The 21,706-nt window shown below is 34.2% G+C and overlaps 1 protein-coding gene across 2 annotated transcripts; it reads right to left on the bottom strand.

The window, feature by feature from the left end:
* Window positions 1–1,009: 1,009 nt before the first annotated feature.
* LOC146735500 (uncharacterized) lies at window positions 1,010–13,873 on the bottom strand. Of its 2 annotated transcripts, none has more exons than XM_085506117.1 (3): window positions 13,813–13,873; window positions 2,970–3,080; window positions 1,010–1,811 (listed from the first exon to the last, which is right to left on the bottom strand). In XM_085506117.1, the coding sequence occupies exons 2-3, from the start codon at window positions 3,037–3,039 to the stop codon at window positions 1,573–1,575; spliced, it is 309 nt and encodes a 102-aa protein (XP_085362243.1). In that variant the 5' UTR covers window positions 3,040–3,080; window positions 13,813–13,873; the 3' UTR covers window positions 1,010–1,572. The 2 variants fall into 2 exon arrangements, with proteins under 2 accessions (XP_085362243.1, XP_085362242.1); XM_085506116.1 differs by lacking the exon at window positions 13,813–13,873 and adding an exon at window positions 8,866–8,983.
* Window positions 13,874–21,706: the final 7,833 nt, after the last annotated feature.

Raw genomic sequence — 21,706 nt, 5'->3', positions numbered from 1 at the left:
AGACTCGTTTGAAGAACGTGGGAGCTATTAAAAACTCGAAGAAAGAATTTTTACTGGAATAACGAATTTGATTCTCGTCATGTTGATTCAGATTTATATTCATATTGCCGACTGCTATCCTTACCCGACACATTTCCTTTTAATTTGAAACAAATGGAAAACATATTGGTTTTTAAATGTCATTGCACAACTGTCAATGTGATATCCGTATTTGAATTTCGATGTTGACTTGTACACGACGACAATATTAATAATGTATTTGCATTTTAGTTTCTGTGAGAAACGACCCATAAAATAGAAAATAAAAATAAAGTTCAATGTTCACAAAATACTCAAAGTACTCAAGTACAAGTACTCAAATCATGCTAGCCCTACACTGTGTTATCGGGTAATAAAATGGACAATGCCTTTACATCCCGCCCTAATCAGTCACGATAGTTTTGTATTCGACTGCCAAAAATAGCGACCATGCCTTGGCACACTCAAGACTATCGCCCCGAATTACCTGGATTGATTATTCAAATATATATTTATTGACCTAACGCTGTCACGCGATGACCGTTTTTATGCCGTTATGAAAAAAAAAATAATAGCTTCGTTCAAAACGCCTCTTTCGCGGACGTACGTCCGCCATTCTGAAAGACTACTTTTTAACGTAAGATTACCCAGAATGTTCTATCAGTAATGTCATTTGTAAAAGTTATACAGCCTCGAGACTATAGCCACGATAGACGGAATAACCATTTAAATGGTTAAATATAAGTTTACGTCGATCGATCCTAGTCTATTATGGAGGTATTGAGGCATTCGAAAGAGGTGCTCACAATGTCAAATCTACCATGGAAATGTAGTTTGTTTTAGGAGGAGGGAGATAAAACAATGTATTAATTCACATTGTATACTCCACCCAATAACTGAATTGTACAAATATATGGAGAAATGATGATACTATATGGTATGAATCATGAAGTTGAATGTAAACAAAAACATTACAACTCGAATTAGCACATGCGTTTGATATTATTATTTCCTTAGAACATAGTAAAATATATTGTGTAGTGTCAGAAGCAGTCAATTATCATGGCAGAAGTTTGCATTGTATTCTTTTCCTGGGATGATTGGGCTAAATAGAATAGAAATGTTTAACCATGTATTTTTTTCAGATTAATAATATAAGTAAAATCGAAAAATAATCTCGAAACGCGATCTTAAAATCAACTTAAAATTTGATTTTAATTTGTCATCGATCAAATAGAAAGGCGGTTTAAAAACTTCAATAGTCAATACTGATTTCCGAAGTGATGGATTTTTACCAAAACTAAATAATTGTTCTATTTATATACATGTAATTATTTACGAGCACACATAACGAACTCCTGCCAAAATGAACATCATTTGGTCTACCCGTTCATCAATGTTATGAATTAAAAAATCATTAAAGATAATTCATTTTATTGAATAAAAATTCAATTTTGCAAAACTAAATTCCGTAAATACCATTTCAGCAATTGGCAACTATATTGGTTTATGCTTTGTAACTGTACTATGAATATCTTTATTAAAATTCAGTTTTTACATGCTGGCTGGCACCGCCATACCAAATTTTGATTCAACTATTTTAACTAAATCATCTCGATTTGCTTTCTGAAGTAAGTAGATTAGTGTAAATGGGTTGTTGCTTGTTAGATGTTCTTTTTCGATCAACTTCTCAAACAAGTCAAATGGTCTGCCATTTTCTTTTAGGGTTTCTCTTGCTATCTTTTGAATAGGCGGATTCAATGCACCAGTCATGTCAACCATTGTTTTGAGATCTGTTAAAACAAATAAGTACATATATTATGAACACATGTAATACTGTAAAGTTAATAAAATAGTTAATTTGAACACTTAGCTTATGTCACGTTGCTAAATAAATCAAAATAGTAAAGTATAGATGAATCCGTGTGTCGAGTCATGTAGCAAATTTGACATACGGCTGATCACTTTGACTCAAGTGTCTGTAATTAGTCATGTCACCAGTAGTTTAACTGCAAAAATATGTCTGTCTCTCTAACGTCTGTATCATTCTACAACCAGCTTACAATTGTAGTGTATATTCATCAATATGATACAATATATGCCAACACGTAAAGGGTTTCCTTAATGTGACACGTTTAACTCAAAATTATGGGTCAAATAACATAGTCAGGTTTTCACTTTGAGCAAGTTAAGCTTTTGTGTACACAGTATTAGATGCAAAAGTTATTTACGACAAACGGGAATTTTCAATACAGAAGCAAAATATTTATTCATTAAATTTATCTCATGACGTTGAAAAATATGGAGATCGGATATATAATCTTTTGGTACTTGTACAGTTCTTACTAAAACTTAAATATCTGATTTATCTGCCATTGTAAATGAAATCACGATAACAATAAGTGTTTTCTAATGTATTTCTTTATATTAATAATATATGTAAAATCAAAAATATAATCTCGAAGTGCCATCTTAAAATAAACTTAAAATTTTATTTTAATTTGCAATCGGTCAAATAGAAAGGCGGTTTAAAGATATTTAATACTTATTACTAATTTCCGAAGTGATGGATTGTTACCACAAACAAATAATTATTCTATTTGCATACATGTAATTATTTATGAGCACAAAAAAACGAACTCCTGCCAAAATGAACATAAATTGGTCTACCCGTTCATCAATAAAATGCACTAAAACAAAATTAATTCATTGCAGATAATTTAATTTATTGAATAAAAGTTAAATTATACAAAACTAAATTCCGTAAATATCTTTTCAGCTATAATCAATTATGTTGATTTATGGTTTCTAACTGTATTATGGATATATTTACGAAGCGTGAAATACCTGCTTATATGTAAATTAACAACTTTTTGGCGGAGAATATTAAGATAGAACTACCATTTTTCTATAGTATTATAAAAATGATTATGAAATATGTGTTCACTTACCATCTTTACCAATATCGCCTGCCAACGTGTTTAAAAAATCCCTTAAGGGGTCACAAGGTGAAGTTGCCATTGTCTGTTTTTGTCACTTAAAATGATGTATGTTATGACTATCTAAGAATACAAAATAAAAAGGAGAAAAATGAAATCAATTTTTTATATTGCATTTAAATATGTACAGGTTAAGATTAGTTGAACTAATTTGGGAATGTTTAAATTCCGTTTATATTGTACGCACTGGTTTTGCTTCACGCGAAAAATAAAATAAAATACGATCATGTAACAGTACAAATATGCCTTGAAACATGTATGCTGGCCTGTGATAGCAGCTAGCACTTAAGGGCGTATTATCCCCTACCAAATAGCAAGGGTAATTTAAAACATTAAAATCACAATACAATCAATATAAAACAATTACGCATTGCTGCAAGTGTATGCCAAGATAACCCACTGAGAGTTTCCTGTGCGTGTGCTAAATTAGCTGAAAAATTGGTGTTCGTTTATATCGGTGTTTATCAACAGGACAAGGCGTACTACTGTTCCACAATAATTCGTACATGCCACATTTACAGTAGAATGCGAAGTGTGTTATCCTGGATTTTACATAGTGCATCCTCTACCGTCCATATAATCTCAAATTCAGGCAACTGGTTCATGATACAGGAACACTCGTTTTCTGTTTCATGCCTTGACTTGATACTGTGAATAACAAATTCCAGAGGATCACTCGAGTCTTTGTTTGCCTCTTATTACGACGGCTTGTTTGAATTGCAGCCTTAGCCAAATATGCAAAAACGAAAAATATACCTTGTGCCTGGGTAAAAATAAAATATTTTGAACGATAGGGTGGTGAATAGTTGGCATCAATTCATATTGGAAAGGCACAACGGGAAATGCGTCACCGTATATCCCCATCATTTGAAATGACTGTGGCTGAGGCTTCATAGCAATTCTTGTAGTTAGGTTTAGGATTTTAGGACAGACTAAGCAGGTTGAGAACTTTTCAAATTAAATAGTGGCAAATTCGTCAGAAAAGTTCAGTAAAGTTATGATGTAAACGTGGTTGATTAAACTTCCCATGTTGGTGGTATCTTTTCATTCGTTGGGCATAGAATGGTGAATAATATTGGTACTGAGTTGAAGAATACGCTCACGCTCAGAATGGTTTTTAATTTTATGACATATCATCGGCCTTCAACAAGTTTTATTCGTTTCTGTGAATAAATCACATACTTATATGGTTATCCCCTCATCAATAGAGTGGCTGAGCGCAAAAGGTTCATTTTCTATGGGAATTAGGGTTATTAAAATGTAGCTCATTGCGAATATCATTTGTGTTACTAATATTGAATTTATGCATTTTTTTATTTTAAAAGACTATCACTAACAGTACAAAAAACTCTTTGAAACCCTGTAAGCTGGTCGGTGACACCGATTCCTACTTAAGGTATCAAATCCCTTGCCCCATATCAAAAGAAAATCAAAACAAAACGTGTGTGTGTGCAGATAACCCGCTTTGCTCTTGTGTGTTATCTAAACTTGTCTGTACCCTTGTCTAAGTGCGCGTCAGTAAATACAATATTTACCATGAAAAGAAAACTAATTGTTTTCTTGACTCCGGCAAGCAAGTTTCATTTCATCGTAAAAATGTACCTTCCAGCGTATTCATCGCAAAAAATGAAATGCGTTATCCTGAATGTGAAACAAGGAATTCTCCAATTTCTACGTACTGTTAAACTTAGGCAGCGATTTATAACAGTACTCGTGACTATTTATGACCCGTTTTAAGCCTTGACTTAAAAAGTTTGATTGAAAAATTCCAGAAGGTCACGGCAACCTTTGTTCTGCCGCTTGTTACTGGAGTGAATCACAACTTTAGCCATGCAGAAGCAAAAAAAAACTGCCTAAAATAAACTGCTTTGACTGATAGGTACAATGATTATGAACCACCAAACGACTCGACGCTAACGGACCTTGAAACACTGGACACGTTATGCACAATTTAGCCAATCGTAACTCTCGTAATAAGCGATGTACAATGTGTCAAAGATCAACAACTATGACATATCCCTCTTAACGGAGAAGAGGGGTACTCATATCGTTCAACAAACAGTGTATGTAATTAAATTATTTTAACTTTGACATAACAGTCTAACAAACCGAAACGGCGGTAATCAAACTGTAACTTTGCATCTCTCTTCTCATGTCTTAGGTGGATATTTAACAATTTCCTCATTGTCTCGAATTCACTAATATATTGAATATTCACTAGAAACTCCGAATTTAAATTTCAGCAAATCATTAGCAAGTGGACTACATTTATGATTGACTATGGTTTGCAATGCTAGGTCACTTCGTCTGGCATTAGTGAACGTTAACATACCAAGCATCGTTTCGAATAACACCACAACTAATTATGGTTTCAGGTGACAAAAATAGCTAACAGTGACGAAATAATGCAACCCTATACATTTAGTTTTTGCATTATGAAGCAATTTAATTGAAATGGTAAAAGTTACCCTTCCACAATTGAACTAAAATATCGCTATTTTCAAATACTCACCAACGTACAATAAAATATACGATCTTATTGTTCGTCCACTTATGTAATGTAATAGAAAAGCTACTAACAATTCCCTTAAGAACACGGCCAGGTAGAAACGACTCGACGCCAACGGGTCTGGAAACAAAGTTCACGATATCTACAGTTCAGCCAATCGTAACGTTTGTAATAAGTGACGTACATTTAGTTAATTTAGTTATCAATAACTAAAACATATTCCTCGTAATGCAGAAAAGGGGGACTCATATCGTAGAATAAACAGTGCATGTAACTATTTTTTTCAACTTTCCCGTAACAGTCTGTAAAATTGAAACGGTGGTAATACTTCAACATTTGCGCACATTCTTGAATTTTGAAGGCTTCTACTAAACTAATATATTAGCTGATATATTTGTATTATGCAATAAATTTGTCTTAAAATTTCGCACATCTTCATTTGAATCATTTTGTTTGCACTAAATTAAATTGCAATTTGATAGAATGATGACCGTTTAGCCCTGTCTTGTAGTTCCAAACATGAATATGGCATCTGTAGCAATAATGCACCATATGTCATCACTAGTCCTTGCTATTTGCACTTAAACAACTCGAGAATAACAACACTGATATTCAATGACCGTAACTGTCGCCTGGCGGAAAAACATTATTTAAAAAATAATACAACTCTTTCAGGTCACTTTTTTATTATAGAAGAAGTGAACAGTAAACACCACATCGTATTCTTGTGTTGTATTCCCACTTAATTCAATAGTATTGAATTACATGTACAATCACGACTGGTTATATACTATTATCATGTCTTATGTAGTGGCAAATTATAAAAATAAATCGCGCACTATGAAAAAAGTTATGCGTGTGTTGACGCTTTAAATTGTACATTGAATACGTTCGATGAGAACAAAAGAGATAATAGCGAAAACTGGACTTTCTCGTTGTTTGGCAACTTATGGATAGAAACAACTCTATGACAACGTAGTGCTGAATAGTTATCACATTGAACGTTGAACAATGTAAATACTAGTAGTCAATACAAAATTGAAGCATATTTTCTGATTGTCACGCCATATAAGACAAACCTTGCCAATAGTGACGGAAACTTGATCTAGCCATTGAATGTAGAGCACTATAACAACCATATGAACCAAGTAACTTTATATGGTTCAATTCACTCTTCCGCAATTTAAATAAAATGTCTCTAAAATACTCACCATTATCACGAAAATTAGATTTCCTATTTATGTACTAAAAATGCTTTAAAAAATGCTCGGTAAAAACGACTCGACCTAATGACAATTACCACGTTATCTACAAATGTAGTCGATTAAATCTAAACGTCTGTAAAATTGCATAAAGATACCGCGGAAAGACAGATTTGGCCATTTCAAGAAAAAATAAAAATATTCAGATACGACGCCACAAACAAAAATTACTGAAGTATTGTTACACTACACGTTATGCTATGTTATATGTCATTACAAAGTTGAAGCAACAGCCATTTTATATAATGCCAGTCTGGGTTAAAATATAATCAATTAAATTGTCTGTAGTCCAATATAACAATCATATGAACTTCTCCACAATTTAAATTAAATGTCTTGATTCTGAAATACTCACCACTATCGCGAAAAATAGACTTCCTACTTAAGTCATGTAAAAAAAAATACTAAATATTCCCTCAGAAAACAAAATGCTGGGTAGAAACGATTTGACGCCAACGGACCTGGACACAATAACCACTTTATCTACAAATTAGCCAATCGTAACCCTCATGATAGATGACGTAACATTGTGTTCACGGTGATTTGTTTAAACAACAATCATGACAAATTCTGCGAACAGAGAGGAGGTGTATTTCGCCGAATATGTTCCTTATATCATGAAACAAACAGTGTATGAACATAAATTAGTTTAGTACTATCATGGCAGTCTGAGGAAGACTAGTCGATTAAATCGAGCGGATGGTAAAATTGTATAAACATAAGATAAGACACCACAAACACAAATTCTACTAAAGAATTGTCACACTAAACTTTAGTTATATGTTAGTACAAAGTTGAAGCAACAACCATTTTCTAATTTTAACGCCACGTAAGATAAACAATGTCATTAATGACGGACCCTTGATCAAAACATTTTGTGTAGTGCACTATAACAACTGTATGAATGTATCGGCAATTCAAATGAAGTATCTCGATTTCCAAATACACGCGAAACTAAGACTTCTTAGTTAGGTCTTTTAAAATATGCTAAAAAGTTATTCATAAAACAATAGGCTAGGTAGTATTGGCTTGATGCAAACGAACATGGAGACAATGACCACGTTATCTACAAATTAGTTTATCGTAACCCTCGTAATAGGTGACGTACAACTGTGTCCATGGTCATTTGTTTGAATTACAACCATGACGAATTCTGCCAACAGAGAGAGGGTGTAATTCGCACAATATGTTCCTTATATTATGAAACAAACAGAGCATGAACATAAATTAGTTTACTACTATCATGGCAGTCTGGATAAGGATATAGCTTAAATTAAATTTAGATTAAATCTAAAGGATGGCAAAATTGTATAAACATAAGGTAAGACACCACAAACAGAAATTGAACTGAAGAATTATCACACTAAACTTTAATTATATGTCAGTACAAAGTTGAAGCAACAACCATTCTCTGATTGTTACGCCACGTAAGATAAACAGTGCCATTAATGATGACAACAACCGTATGAAATTATCCGTAATTTAAATTAGATGTCTCTATTCTGAAATTCTCACCACACTCGCGAAAACTAGACTTCCTACTTAAGTTCTGTAAACAAAATTATAATTTTTTTTTCAGCAAACAAAATGCTGGGTAGAAATGACTCGACGCCAACGGACCAGTACACAATGACCACGTTATCTACAAATTAGCCTATCGTAAACCTCGTAATAGGTGACGTACAATTGTGTCTAAGGTGATTTGTTTAAACAACAACCATGACGAATTATGCGAACAGAGAGGGGTGCAATTCGCTGAATATGTTCCTTATATCATGAAACAAACAGTGTATGAATATAAATTAGTTTACTACTATCATGGCAGTATGGGTAAGAATATAGTCGATTAAATCGAAAGTATGGTAAAATTGTATAAACATACGATAAAACACCACAAGCAAATATTCTACCAAAGAACTATAACACTTAACTTTAGTTATATGTCAGTAAGAAGTTGAGGCAACAGCCATTTTCTGATATTCACGCCACATAAGATAAACAGTGCCATTGGAAACGATAAAAACCATATGAACTTCTCCGCAATTTAAATTAAATGTCTCTATTCTGAAATACTCACCACTCCCGCGAAAACAAGACTTCCTACTTAAGTTCTGTAACAAAAATGCTCGACGCCAAAGGACCAGTACACAATGACTACGTTATCTACAATTTAGCCAATCGTAACCCTCGTTATAGGTGACGTACAATTGTGTCCATGGTGATTTGTTTAAACAACAACCATGACGAATTGTGCGAACAGAGAGGGGGTGCAGTTCTCCGAATATGTTGCTTATATCATGAAACAAACAGTGTATGAATATAAATTAGTTTACTACTATTATGGCAGTATAGGTAAAATATAGTCGATTAAATCGAAAGAATGGTAAAATTGTATAAACATAAGATAAGACACCACAAACAAAACTTGCACTAAAGAATTATCACACTAAACGTTAGTTATTTGTCAGTACAAAATTGAAGCAACAGCCATTTTCTGATTTTCACGCCACGTAAGATAAACAGTGTCATTTATGACGAAAACAACCGTATGAAATCTTCTGCAATTTAAATGTCTCTAATCTGAAATACTCACCACTTTCGCGAAAACTGGGCAAAAAATGCTTAAAATTTTCTCAGCAAACAAAATGCTGGGTAGAAACAACTTGACGCCAACGAACCAGGACACAATGACCACGTTATCTACAGATTAGCCAATCGTAACCCTCATAATAGGTGACATAAAATTGTGTCCATGGTGATTTGTTTTAACAACAACATCTATGACAAATTCTGCGAACAGAGAGGAGGTGTAATTCTCCTAATATGTTCCTTATATCATGGAACAAACAGTGTATGAATTTGAATTAATTTACTACAATCATGGCAGTCAGGGTAAAAATGTAGTCGATTAAATCGAAAGGATTGTGAAAATGTATAAATGGTACTGCGGAAAGACAGATATGGCCAATTCAAGTAAATACAAATATTCAGATGAGACACCACAAACAAAAATTGCACTAAAGTATTGTCATACTATACTATGTTATATGTCAGTACAAAGTTGAAGCAATAGCCATTTTCTGATTTTTACGCCACGTAATACAACAGTGTTATTAATGACGGTCCCTTGATCAAATTGACTTAAATTAACTAAAACTAAGACTTTTTTAGGTCTTTGAAAAAAATGCTAAACATTTTCCTATAAAACAAAAAGCTGGGTAGAAACAGCTTGACGCCAACGGACATGGAGACAGTGACCAAGTGTACTGCAAATCAGCCTATAGTAACTCTCGAAAAAAAAGTAACGTACAATGTGTCAAAGCTATTTTTTCAACAACAAATATGACACTCTCCATAAAAAATGTGCTCATATTGTAGAACAAAGAGTGCATGTATTTAAACTATTTTTTGACATAGCAGTCTAGAAAATTGGAACGGCGGTAATCAAACTCTAACTTCTAATCCCTCTCCTCATGTGGATATGTAAAAATTCCCTCATAGTCTCGTATTCAGAAGGCATCTACAAACTAGCCAATCATAACCTTCGTAATAGGTGACGTACAATTGGGTCCATGGTGATTTGTTTTAACAACACTAAATAATGGTCACGCTAATCTTTCGTCTATGTTATATGTCAGTACGAAGTTGAAACAACATCCAATTTATGATTGTCACGCCACGTAAGATAAACAGTGTCATTAGTAAAGGACCTTGATCAGAAAATTGTCTCTAATGCAATATAACAACCATATTAACTTCTCCGCAATTAAAATTAAGTGTCTCCATTCTCAAATACTGACCACTATTGCGAAAACTAGATTTCCTCGTTATGTCTTGTACAAAATGCCAAAATATCTCGCAGGAAACAAAATACTGGGTAGAAACGACTCGATGCAAACGAACTCGAATATAAGGACCACATTTTCTACAAATCAGCTAACCGTAAACCTCGTAATAGGTGATATACAATTTTGTCCATTTCGATTTTTTAACAACAACTATGACAAATTCTACGTAACAAAGAAGAGGTGTAATTCTCCAAATATGTTACGTATATCGTGAACAAAAATTGTATCAATATAAATTTGTTTACGTCTATGAAGGCAGTCTGGGAAAGCATGTAGTCAATTGAATCGAAACAACGGTAAAATGGCACGAACTCTGCTGCGGAAAGACAGATTTGTGCAATTCAAGAAAAAAAAATATTCAGATGTGACACCGCAAACAAAAAGTTCACTAAAGTATTTTCACAATAAACTTAGTCAATGTTTTATGTCAGTACAAAATTAAAGCATCAACTGCAAATATATATGCCAGTTTGCGTGAGAATGTAGTCGATTAAATCGAAACGACGATGAAATCGCATTAACGGTGCCGCAGAAAGACAGATTTGGCCAATTCAAGAAAAATATTCAGATAAGACACCGTAAATAAAAAATGCACTAAAGAATTGTGACACTAAACTTTAGACTATGTTATGTCAGAACAAAGTTGAAGCAACAGCCAATTTAGGATTGTCACGCCACGTAAGATAAACAGTGCCATTAGTAAAGGACCTTGATCAGACCATTGTCTCTAATGCACTATAATGCTGGGTAAAAACGACTCGATGACAACGAACGTGGAGACAATGACCACATTATCTACAAATCAGCCAATCGTAACTCTCGTAGTAGGTGACGAACAATTGAGTCCATGGTGATTTATTTAACCATAACTATGACAAATCCTCCGTAACAAAAAGAGGTGAATATATTCCTTATATCGTGGAGCAAACGGTGTCTGAATATAAATTACTTTACTACTAACATGGCGGTCTGGGTAAGAAAATATTCAATTAAATTGAAACGACGGTAGAATTGCATAAATGGTACTGCGGAAAAACAGATTTGTGCAATTCAAGAAAAATTAACATATTGTGATAAGACACCGCAAACAAGAAGTTCACTAAAGTATTGTCACGATAAACTTTAGTCTATGTTTTATGTCAGTACAAAATTAAAGTAACAGCTGTAATTTTATATCATGCCAGTCTGGGTGAGAATGTAGTGGAGAAAATTTAAACGACTGTGAAATTGCATTACGGGTGTTGCCGAAAAACAAAGACACATTTGGCCAATTCAAAAAAAAAAATATTCAGATAAGACACCACAAACAAAAAATGCACTAACGAATTGTCACACTAAACTTTAGTCTATGTTATATGTCAGGAAAAAGTTAAAGCAACACCCAATTTATGATTGTTACGCCACGTAAGATAAACAGTGCCGTTAGTGACGAACCCTCGATCAACCATTGTCTCTAGTCCACTTTAACAACATATGAACTCAACCGCAATTTAAATTAACTGCCTCGCTCCTCAAATACTCACTACTGTCGCGAAAACCGGACCTCATAATTATGTCTTGTAAGAATGCTAAACATATTCTTAGAAAACAAAATGCTGGGTTAAAACGGCTCAACACCGAGAGACCTAGAGACAATGACAACGTTATTTACAAATCAGCCAATCGTTACTCTCGTAATGGGTGACGTACAATTGTGCCCATGGTGATTTTTAACAACAACTATGATACACTGTACGTAAAAAAGAAGAGGTGTAATTCTCCCAATATGGTACTTATATCATGGACAAAAAAGTGTATGAATATAATTTAGTTTAATATTATCATGCCAGTCAGGTTGAGAATATACTCGATTAATTTGAAGCGAGGGAAAAAATGCGTGAAGTATGCTGCAGTAAGCAGAGAGACAGATTTTGCCAATTCAAGAAAAACATACAGATGAGACACCGCAAATAAAAAATGCGCAAACGAATTGTCACACTAAACTTTAGTCTATATTATATGTCAGTACAATTTTGAAGCAACAGTCATTTTCTAACTTTCACGCCACGTAAACTGAACAGTGTCATTATTGGCGGAGCCTTGATCACGCCGTTTTCTGTAGCCAATTATAACAACCATATGAACATCTCCGCAATTTAAATTAAGTGTCTCGATTCTAAAATACTCACCGCTCTTGCGAAAAACTAGACTATCTACTTGGTTCTTGTAAACAAATGCTACAAATTCTGTTTGAAAACAAGAAGCTGGGAAGAAACTACTAGACGCCAACGGACCTAGAGAAAATAACAACCTTATCTACAAATTAGCCAATTGTAAACCTCGTGATAGGTGACGTACAATTGTGTCCATGGTGATTTGTTTTAAAAACACTAAAGAATTGTCACGCTGAACTACGCTCTATGTTATATGTCAGTACAAAGTTGAAGCAACATCAAATTTATGATTGTCACGCCACGTAAGATAAACAGTGCCATTAGTGACGAACGTTGATCAGACCATAGTCTCTAATGCACTATAATAACCACATTAACTTCTCCGCAATTCAAATTAAGTTTCTCGATTCACAAATACTAACCACTTTTGCGAAAACTAGATTTCCTCGTTATTAAAAAATGCCAAAAGATCTCGCAGAAAACAAAATGCCGGGTAGAAACGACTCGATGCAAAAGAACGTGAAGACAAGGACCACGCTATCTACAAATCAGCTAACCGTAAACCTCGTAATAGGTGACATACAATTTTATCCATTTCGATTTTTTAACAACAACTATGACAAATTCTCCGTAACAAAAAAGAGGTGTAATTCTCCAAATATGTTACGTATATCGTGAACAAAAAGTGTATGAATATAAATTTGTTTACTCCTATCAAGGCAGTCTGGAAAAGAATGTAGTCAATTAAATCGAAACGTAGGTAAAATTTCATAAAGGTTACCGCGGAAAAGACAAATTTGGCCAATTCAGGAAAAATATTCAATAAAACGCCACAAACAAAATTTTCACTAATGAATTGTAATGCTAAACGTTATGCTATGTTATATGTCAGTACAAAGTTGAAGCAACAACCATTTTCAGATGTTCACGCCACGTTAGATAAACAGTGCCATTAATGATGATAACAACCGAATGAAACTCTCCGCAATTTTAAATTAAATGTCTCGTATCTGAAATACTCACCACTCTCGCGTAAACAAGATCCTACTTAAGTCATGTAAAAGAAATGCTACAAATTCTCTCAGAAAACAAAATGCTGGGTAGAAACGACTTGATGCCAACGAACCTCGACACAATGACCACGTTATCTATAAATTAGCCAATCGTAATCCTCGTAATAGGTGACGTACAATTGTGTCCATGGTGATATGTTTAAACAACAACAATGAAGAATTCTGCAAGTAATATGTCAGTACAAAGTTGAAGCAACAGCCATTCTCTGATTTTCACGCCACGTAAGATAAACAAGGTCATTAATGACGGACCCTTGATCAAAACATTTTGTGTAGTGCACTATAACAACAGTATGAACTTATCGGCAATTTAAATTAAGTATCTCGATTTCCAAATACACGCGAAAACTAAGACTTCTCAGTTAGGTCTTTTAAAAGATGCTACAAAAGTTATTCATAAAACAATAGGCTAGGTAGTATTGGCTTGATGCAAACGAACATGGACACAATGACCACGTTATCTACAAATTAGCTTATCGTAACCCTCGTAATGTGTCCATGGTCATTTGTTTGAATAACAACCATGACGAATTCTGCCAACAGAGAGAGGGTGTAATTCGCACAATATGTTCCTTATATTATGAAACAAACAGAGCATGAACATAAATTAGTTTACTACTATCATGGCAGTCTGGATAAGAATATAGCCGATTAAATCGAAAGGATGGTAAAATTGTATAAACATAAGGTAAGACACCACAAACAGAAATTGAACTAAAGAATTATCACACTAAACTTTAATTATTATTCAGTACAAAGTTGAAGCAACAGCCATTCTCTGATTTTTACGCCACGTAAGATAAACAGTGCCATTAATGATGACAACAACCGTATGAAATTATCCGTAATTTAAATTAGATGTCTCTATTCTGAAATACTCACCACTCTCGCGAAAACTAGACTTCCTACTTAAGTTCTGTAAACAAAATTCAATTTTTTTTTCAGCAAACAAAATGCTGGGTAGAAATGACTCGACGCCAACGGACCAGTACACAATGACCACGTTATCTACAAATTAGCCAATCGTAAACCTCGTAATATGTGACGTACAACTGTGTCTAAGGTGATTTCTTTAAACAACAACCATGACGAATTCTGCGAACAGAGAGGGGTGCAATTCGCTGAATATGTTCCTTATATCATGATACAAACAGTGTATGAATATAAATTAGTTTACTACTATCATGGCAGTATGGGTAAAAATATAGTCGATTAAATCGAAAGTATGGTAAAATTGTATAAACATACGATAAAACACCACAAACAAATATTCTACTAAAAAACTATAACACTAAACTTTAGTTATATGTCAGTAAGAAGTTGAGGCAACAGCCATTTTCTGATATTCACGCCACATAAGATAAACAGTGCCATTGGAAACGATAAAAACCATATGAACGTCTCCGCAATTTAAATTAAATGTCTCTATTCTGAAATACTCACCACTCCCGCGAAAACAAGACTTCCTACTTAAGTTCTGTAACAAAAATGCTCGACGCCAACGGACCAGTACACAATGACTACGTTGTCTACAAATTAGCCAATCGTAACCCTCGTTATAGGTGACGTACAATTGTGTCCATGGTGATTTGTTTAAACAACAACCATGACGAATTCTGCGAACAGAGAGGGGGTGCAATTCTCCGAATATGTTGCTTATATAATGAAACAAACAGTGTATGAATATAAATTAGTTTACTACTATTATGGCAGTATAGGTAAAATATAGTCGATTAAATCGAAAGAATGGTAAAATTGTATAAACATAAGATAAGACACCACAAACAAAACTTGCACTAAAGAATTATCACACTAAACTTTAGTTATTTGTCAGTACAAAATTGAAGCAACAGCCATTTTCTGATTTTCACGCCACGTAAGATAAACAGTGTCATTAATGACGATAACAACCGTATGAAATCTTCTGCAATTTAAATGTCTCTAATCTGAAATACTCACCACTTTCGCGAAAACTAGGCAAAAAATGCTTAAGATTTTCTCAGCAAACAAAATGCTGGGTAGAAAAAACTCGACGCCAACGAACCAGGACACAATGACCACGTTATCTACAGATTAGCCAATCGTAACCCTCATAATAGGTGACATAAAATTGTGTCCATGGTGATTTGTTTTAACAACAACATCTATGACAAATTCTGCGAACAGAGAGGAGGTGTAATTCTCCTAATATGTTCCTTATATCATGGAACAAACAGTGTATGAATTTGAATTAATTTACTACAATCATGGCAGTCAGGGTAAAAATGTAGTCGATTAAATCGAAAGGATTGTGAAAATGTATAAATGGTACTGCGGAAAGACAGATTTGGCCAATTCAAGAAAATACAAATATTCAGATGAGACACCACAAACAAAAATTGCACTAAAGTATTGTCATACTATACTATGTTATATGTCAGTACAAAGTTGAAGCAATAGCCATTTTCTGATTTTTACGCCACGTAATACAACAGTGTTATTAATGACGGTCCCTTGATCAAATTGACTTAAATTAACTAAAACTAAGACTTTTTTAGGTCTTTGAAAAAAATGCTAAACATTTTCCTATAAAACAAAAAGCTGGGTAGAAACAGCTTGACGCCAACGGACATGGAGACAGTGACCAAGTGTACTGCAAATCAGCCTATAGTAACTCTCGAAAAAAAAGTAACGTACAATGTGTCAAAGCTATTTTTTTCAACAACAAATATGACACTCTCCATAAAAAATGTGCTCATATTGTAGAACAAAGAGTGCATGTATTTAAACTATTTTTTTGACATAGCAGTCTAGAAAATTGGAACGGCGGTAATCAAACTCTAACTTCTAATCCCTCTCCTCATGTGGATATGTAAAAATGCCCTCATAGTCTCGTATTCAGAAGGCATCTACAAACTAGCCAATCATAACCTTCGTAATAGGTGACGTACAATTGGGTCCATGGTGATTTGTTTTAACAACACTAAATAATGGTCACGCTAATCTTTCGTCTATGTTATATGTCAGTACGAAGTTGAAACAACATCCAATTTATGATTGTCACGCCACGTAAGATAAACAGTGTCATTAGTAAAGGACCTTGATCAGAAAATTGTCTCTAATGCAATATAACAACCATATTAACTTCTCCGCAATTAAAATTAAGTGTCTCCATTCTCAAATACTGACCACTATTGCGAAAACTAGATTTCCTCGTTATGTCTTGTACAAAATGCCAAAATATCTCGCAGGAAACAAAATACTGGGTAGAAACGACTCGATGCAAACGAACTCGAAGATAAGGACCACGTTTTCTACAAATCAGCTAACCGTAAACCTCGTAATAGGTGATATACAATTTTGTCCATTTCGATTTTTTAACAACAACAATGACAAATTCTACGTAACAAAGAAGAGGTGTAATTCTCCAAATATGTTACGTATATCGTGAACAAAAATTGTATCAATATAAATTTGTTTACTTCTATGAAGGCAGTCTGGGAAAGCATGTAGTCAATTGAATCGAAACAACGGTAAAATGGCACGAACTCTGCTGCGGAAAGACAGATTTGTGCAATTCAAGAAAAAAAAAATATTCAGATGTGACACCGCAAACAAAAAGTTCACTAAAGTATTTTCACAATAAACTTAGTCAATGTTTTATGTCAGTACAAAATTAAAGCATCAACAGCAAATATATATGCCAGTTTGCGTGAGAATGTAGTCGATTAAATCGAAACGACGATGAAATCGCATTAACGGTGCTGCAGAAAGACAGATTTGGCCAATTCAAGAAAAATATTCAGATAAGACACCGCAAATAAAAAATGCACTAAAGAATTGTGACACTAAACTTTAGACTATGTTATGTCAGAACAAAGTTGAAGCAACAGCCAATTTAGGATTGTCACGCCACGTAAGATAAACAGTGCCATTAGTAAAGGACCTTGATCAGACCATTGTCTCCAATGCACTATAATGCTGGGTAAAAACGACTCGATGACAACGAACGTGGAGACAATGACCACATTATCTACAAATCAGCCAATCGTAACTCTTGTAGTAGGTGACGAACAATTGAGTCCATGGTGATTTATTTAACCATAACTATGACAAATCCTCCGTAACAAAAAGAGGTGAATATATACATTATATCATGGAGCAAACGGTGTCTGAATATAAATTACTTTACTACTAACATGGCGGTCTGGGTAAGAAAATATTAAATTAAATTGAAACGACGGTAGAATTGCATAAATGGTACTGCGGAAAAACAGATTTGTGCAATTCAAGAAAAATTAACATATTGTGATAAGACACCGCAAACAAGAAGTTCACTAAAGTATTGTCACGATAAACTTTAGTCTATGTTTTATGTCAGTACAAAATTTAAGTAACAGCTGCAATTTTATATCACGCCAGTCTGGGTGAGAATATAGTGGAGAAAATTTAAACGACTGTGAAATTGCATTACGGGTGTTGCCGAAAAACAAAGACACATTTGGCCAATTAAAAAAAAAAATATTCAGATAAGACACCACAAACAAAAAAAATGCACTAACGAATTGTCACACTAAACTTTAGTCTATGTTATATGTAAGGAAAAATTTAAAGCAACACCCAATTATTGATTGTTACGCCACGTAAGATAAACAGTGCCGTTAGTGACGAACCCTCGATCAACCATTGTCTCTAGTCCACTTTAACAACATATGAACTCAACCGCAATTTAAATTAACTGCCTCGCTCCTCAAATACTCACTACTGTCGCGAAAACCGGACCTCATAATTATGGCTTGTAAGAATGCTAAACATATTCTTAGAAAACAAAATGCTGGGTTAAAACGTCTCAACACCGAGGGACCTAGAGACAATGACAACGTTATTTACAAATCAGCCAATCATTACTCTCGTAATGGGTGACGTACAATTGTGCCCATGGTGATTTTTAACAACAACTATGACACACTGTACGTAAAAAAGAAGAGGTGTAATTCTCCCAATATGTTACTTATATCATGGACAAACAAGTGTATGAATATAATTTAGTTTAATATTATCATGCCAGTCAGGTTGAGAATATACTCGATTAATTTGAAGCGAGGGAAAAAATGCGTGAAGTATGCTGCAGTAAGCAGAGAGACAGATTTTGCCAATTCAAGAAAAACATACAGATGAGACACCGCAAATAAAAAATGCGCAAACGAATTGTCACACTAAACTTTAGTCTATATTATATGTCAGTACAATTTTGAAGCAACAGTCATTTTATAACTTTCAGGCCACGTAAACTGAACAGTGTCATTATTGGCGGAGCCTTGATCACGCCATTTTCTGTAGCCAACTATAACAACCATATGAACATCTCCGCAATTTAAATTAAGTGTCTCGATTCTAAAATACTCACCGCTCTTGCGAAAAACTAGACTATCTACTTGGTTCTTGTAAACAAATGCTATAAATTCTGTTTGAAAACAAGAAGCTGGGAAGAAACTACTAGACGCCAACGGACCTAGAGAAAATGACAACCTTATCTACAAATTAGCCAATCGTAACCCTCGTGATAGGTGACGTACAATTGTGTCCATGGTGATTTGTTTTAACAACACTAAAGAATTGTCACGCTGAACTACGCTCTATGTTATATGTCAGTACAAAGTTGAAGCAACATCAAATTTATGATTGTCACGCCACGTAAGATAAACAGTGCCATTAGTGACGAACGTTGATCAGACCATAGTCTCTAATGCACTATAATAACCACATTAACTTCTCCGCAATTCAAATTAAGTTTCTCGATTCACAAATACTAACCACTTTTGCGAAAACTAGATTTCCTCGTTATTAAAAAATGCCAAAAGATCTCGAAGAAAACAAAATGCCGGGTAGAAACGACTCGATGCAAAAGAACGTGAAGACAAGGACCACGCTATCTACAAATCAGCTAACTGTAAACCTCGTAATAGGTGACATACAATTTTATCCATTTCGATTTTTTAACAACAACTATGACAAATTCTCCGTAACAAAAAAGAGGTGTAATTCTCCAAATATGTTACGTATATCGTGAACAAAAAGTGTATGAATATAAATTTGTTTACTCCTATCAAGGCAGTCTGGAAAAGAATGTAGTCAATTAAATCGAAACGTAGGTAAAATTGCATAAAGGTTACCGCGGAAAAGACAAATGTGGCCAATTCAGGAAAAATATTCAATAAAACGCCACAAACAAAGTTTTCACTAATGAATTGTAATGCTAAACGTTATGCTATGTTATATGTCTGTACAAAGTTGAAGCAACAACCATTTTCAGATTTTCACGCTTTGTTAGATAAACAGTGCCATTAATGATGATAACAACCGAATGAAACTCTCCGCAATTTTAAATTAAATGTCTCGTATCTGAAATACTCACCACTCTCGCGTAAACAAGATCCTACTTAAGTCATGTAAAAGAAATGCTACAAATTCTCTCAGAAAACAAAATGCTGGGTAGAAACGACTCGATGCCAACGAACCTCGACACAATGACCACGTTATCTACAAATTAGCCAATCGTAATCCTCGTAATAGGTGACGTACAATTGTGTCCATGGTGATATGTTTAAACAACAACAATGAAGAATTCTGCAAGTAATATGTCAGTACAAAGTTGAAGCAAGAGCCATTCTCTGATTTTCACGCCACGTAAGATAAACAAGGTCATTAATGACGGACCCTTGATCAAAACATTTTGTGTAGTGCACTATAACAACAGTTTGAACTTATCGGCAATTTAAATTAAGTGTCTCGATTTCCAAATACACGCGAAAACAAAGACTTCTCTGTTAGGTCTTTTAAAAGATGCTACAAAAGTTATTCATAAAACAATAGGCTAGGTAGTATTGGCTTGATGCAAACGAACATGGAGACAATGACCACGTTATCAACAAATTAGCTTATCGTAACCCTCGTAATAGGTGACGTACAACTGTGTCCATGGTCATTTGTTTGAATAACAACCATGACGAACTCTGCCAACAGAGAGAGGGTGTAATTCGCACAATATGTTCCTTATATTATGAAACAAACAGAGCATGAACATAAATTAGTTTACTACTATCATGGCAGTCTGGATAAGAATATAGCCGATTAAATCGAAAGGATGGTAAAATTGTATAAACATAAGGTAAGACACCACAAACAGAAATTGAACTAAAGAATTATCACACTAAACTTTAATTATATGTCAGTACAAAGTTGAAGCAACAACCATTCTCTGATTTTTACGCCACGTAAGATAAACAGTGCCATTAATGATGACAACAACCGTATAAAATTATCCGTAATTTAAATTAGATGTCTCTATTCTGAAATACTCACCACTCTCGCGAAAACTAGACTTCCTACTTAAGTTCTGTAAACAAAATTCTAATTTTTTTGCAGCAAACAAAATGCTGGGTAGAAATGACTCGACGCCAACGGACCAGTACACAATGACCACGTTATCTACAAATTAGCCTATCGTAAACCTCGTAATATGTGACGTACAATTGTGTCTATGGTGATTTGTTTAAACAACAACAATGACGAATTCTGCGAACAGAGAGGGGTGCAATTCGCTGAATATGTTCCTTATACCATGAAACAAACAGTGTATGAATATAAATTAGTTTACTACTATCATGGCAGTATGGGTAAGAATATAGTCGATTAAATCGAAAGTATGGTAAAATTGTATAAACATACGATAAAACACCACAAACAAATATTCTACTAAAGAACTATAACACTAAACTTTAGTTATATGTCAGTAAGAAGTTGAGGCAACAGCCATTTTCTGATATTCACGTCACATAAGATAAACAGTGCCATTGGAAATGATA

This window comes from Saccoglossus kowalevskii, chromosome 12 (assembly GCF_978046115.1).
Source record: "Saccoglossus kowalevskii chromosome 12, keSacKowa6.1, whole genome shotgun sequence".
NCBI lineage: Eukaryota > Metazoa > Hemichordata > Enteropneusta > Harrimaniidae > Saccoglossus > Saccoglossus kowalevskii.
The sequence above is the reverse complement of the archived record's forward strand: the minus strand, read 5'-3'. Positions and strand labels throughout refer to the sequence as shown.

Bases quoted from the DNA above. Each gene is read 5' to 3' on its own strand.
- LOC146735500 (XM_085506117.1), bottom strand. From the start codon at position 3,039: ATGGCAACTTCACCTTGTGACCCCTTAAGGGATTTTTTAAACACGTTG. The intron at 1,812-2,969 runs GTAAGTGAACAC...TTGTTTTAACAG, and splicing joins AGGCGATATTGGTAAAGATG to ATCTCAAAACAATGGTTGAC.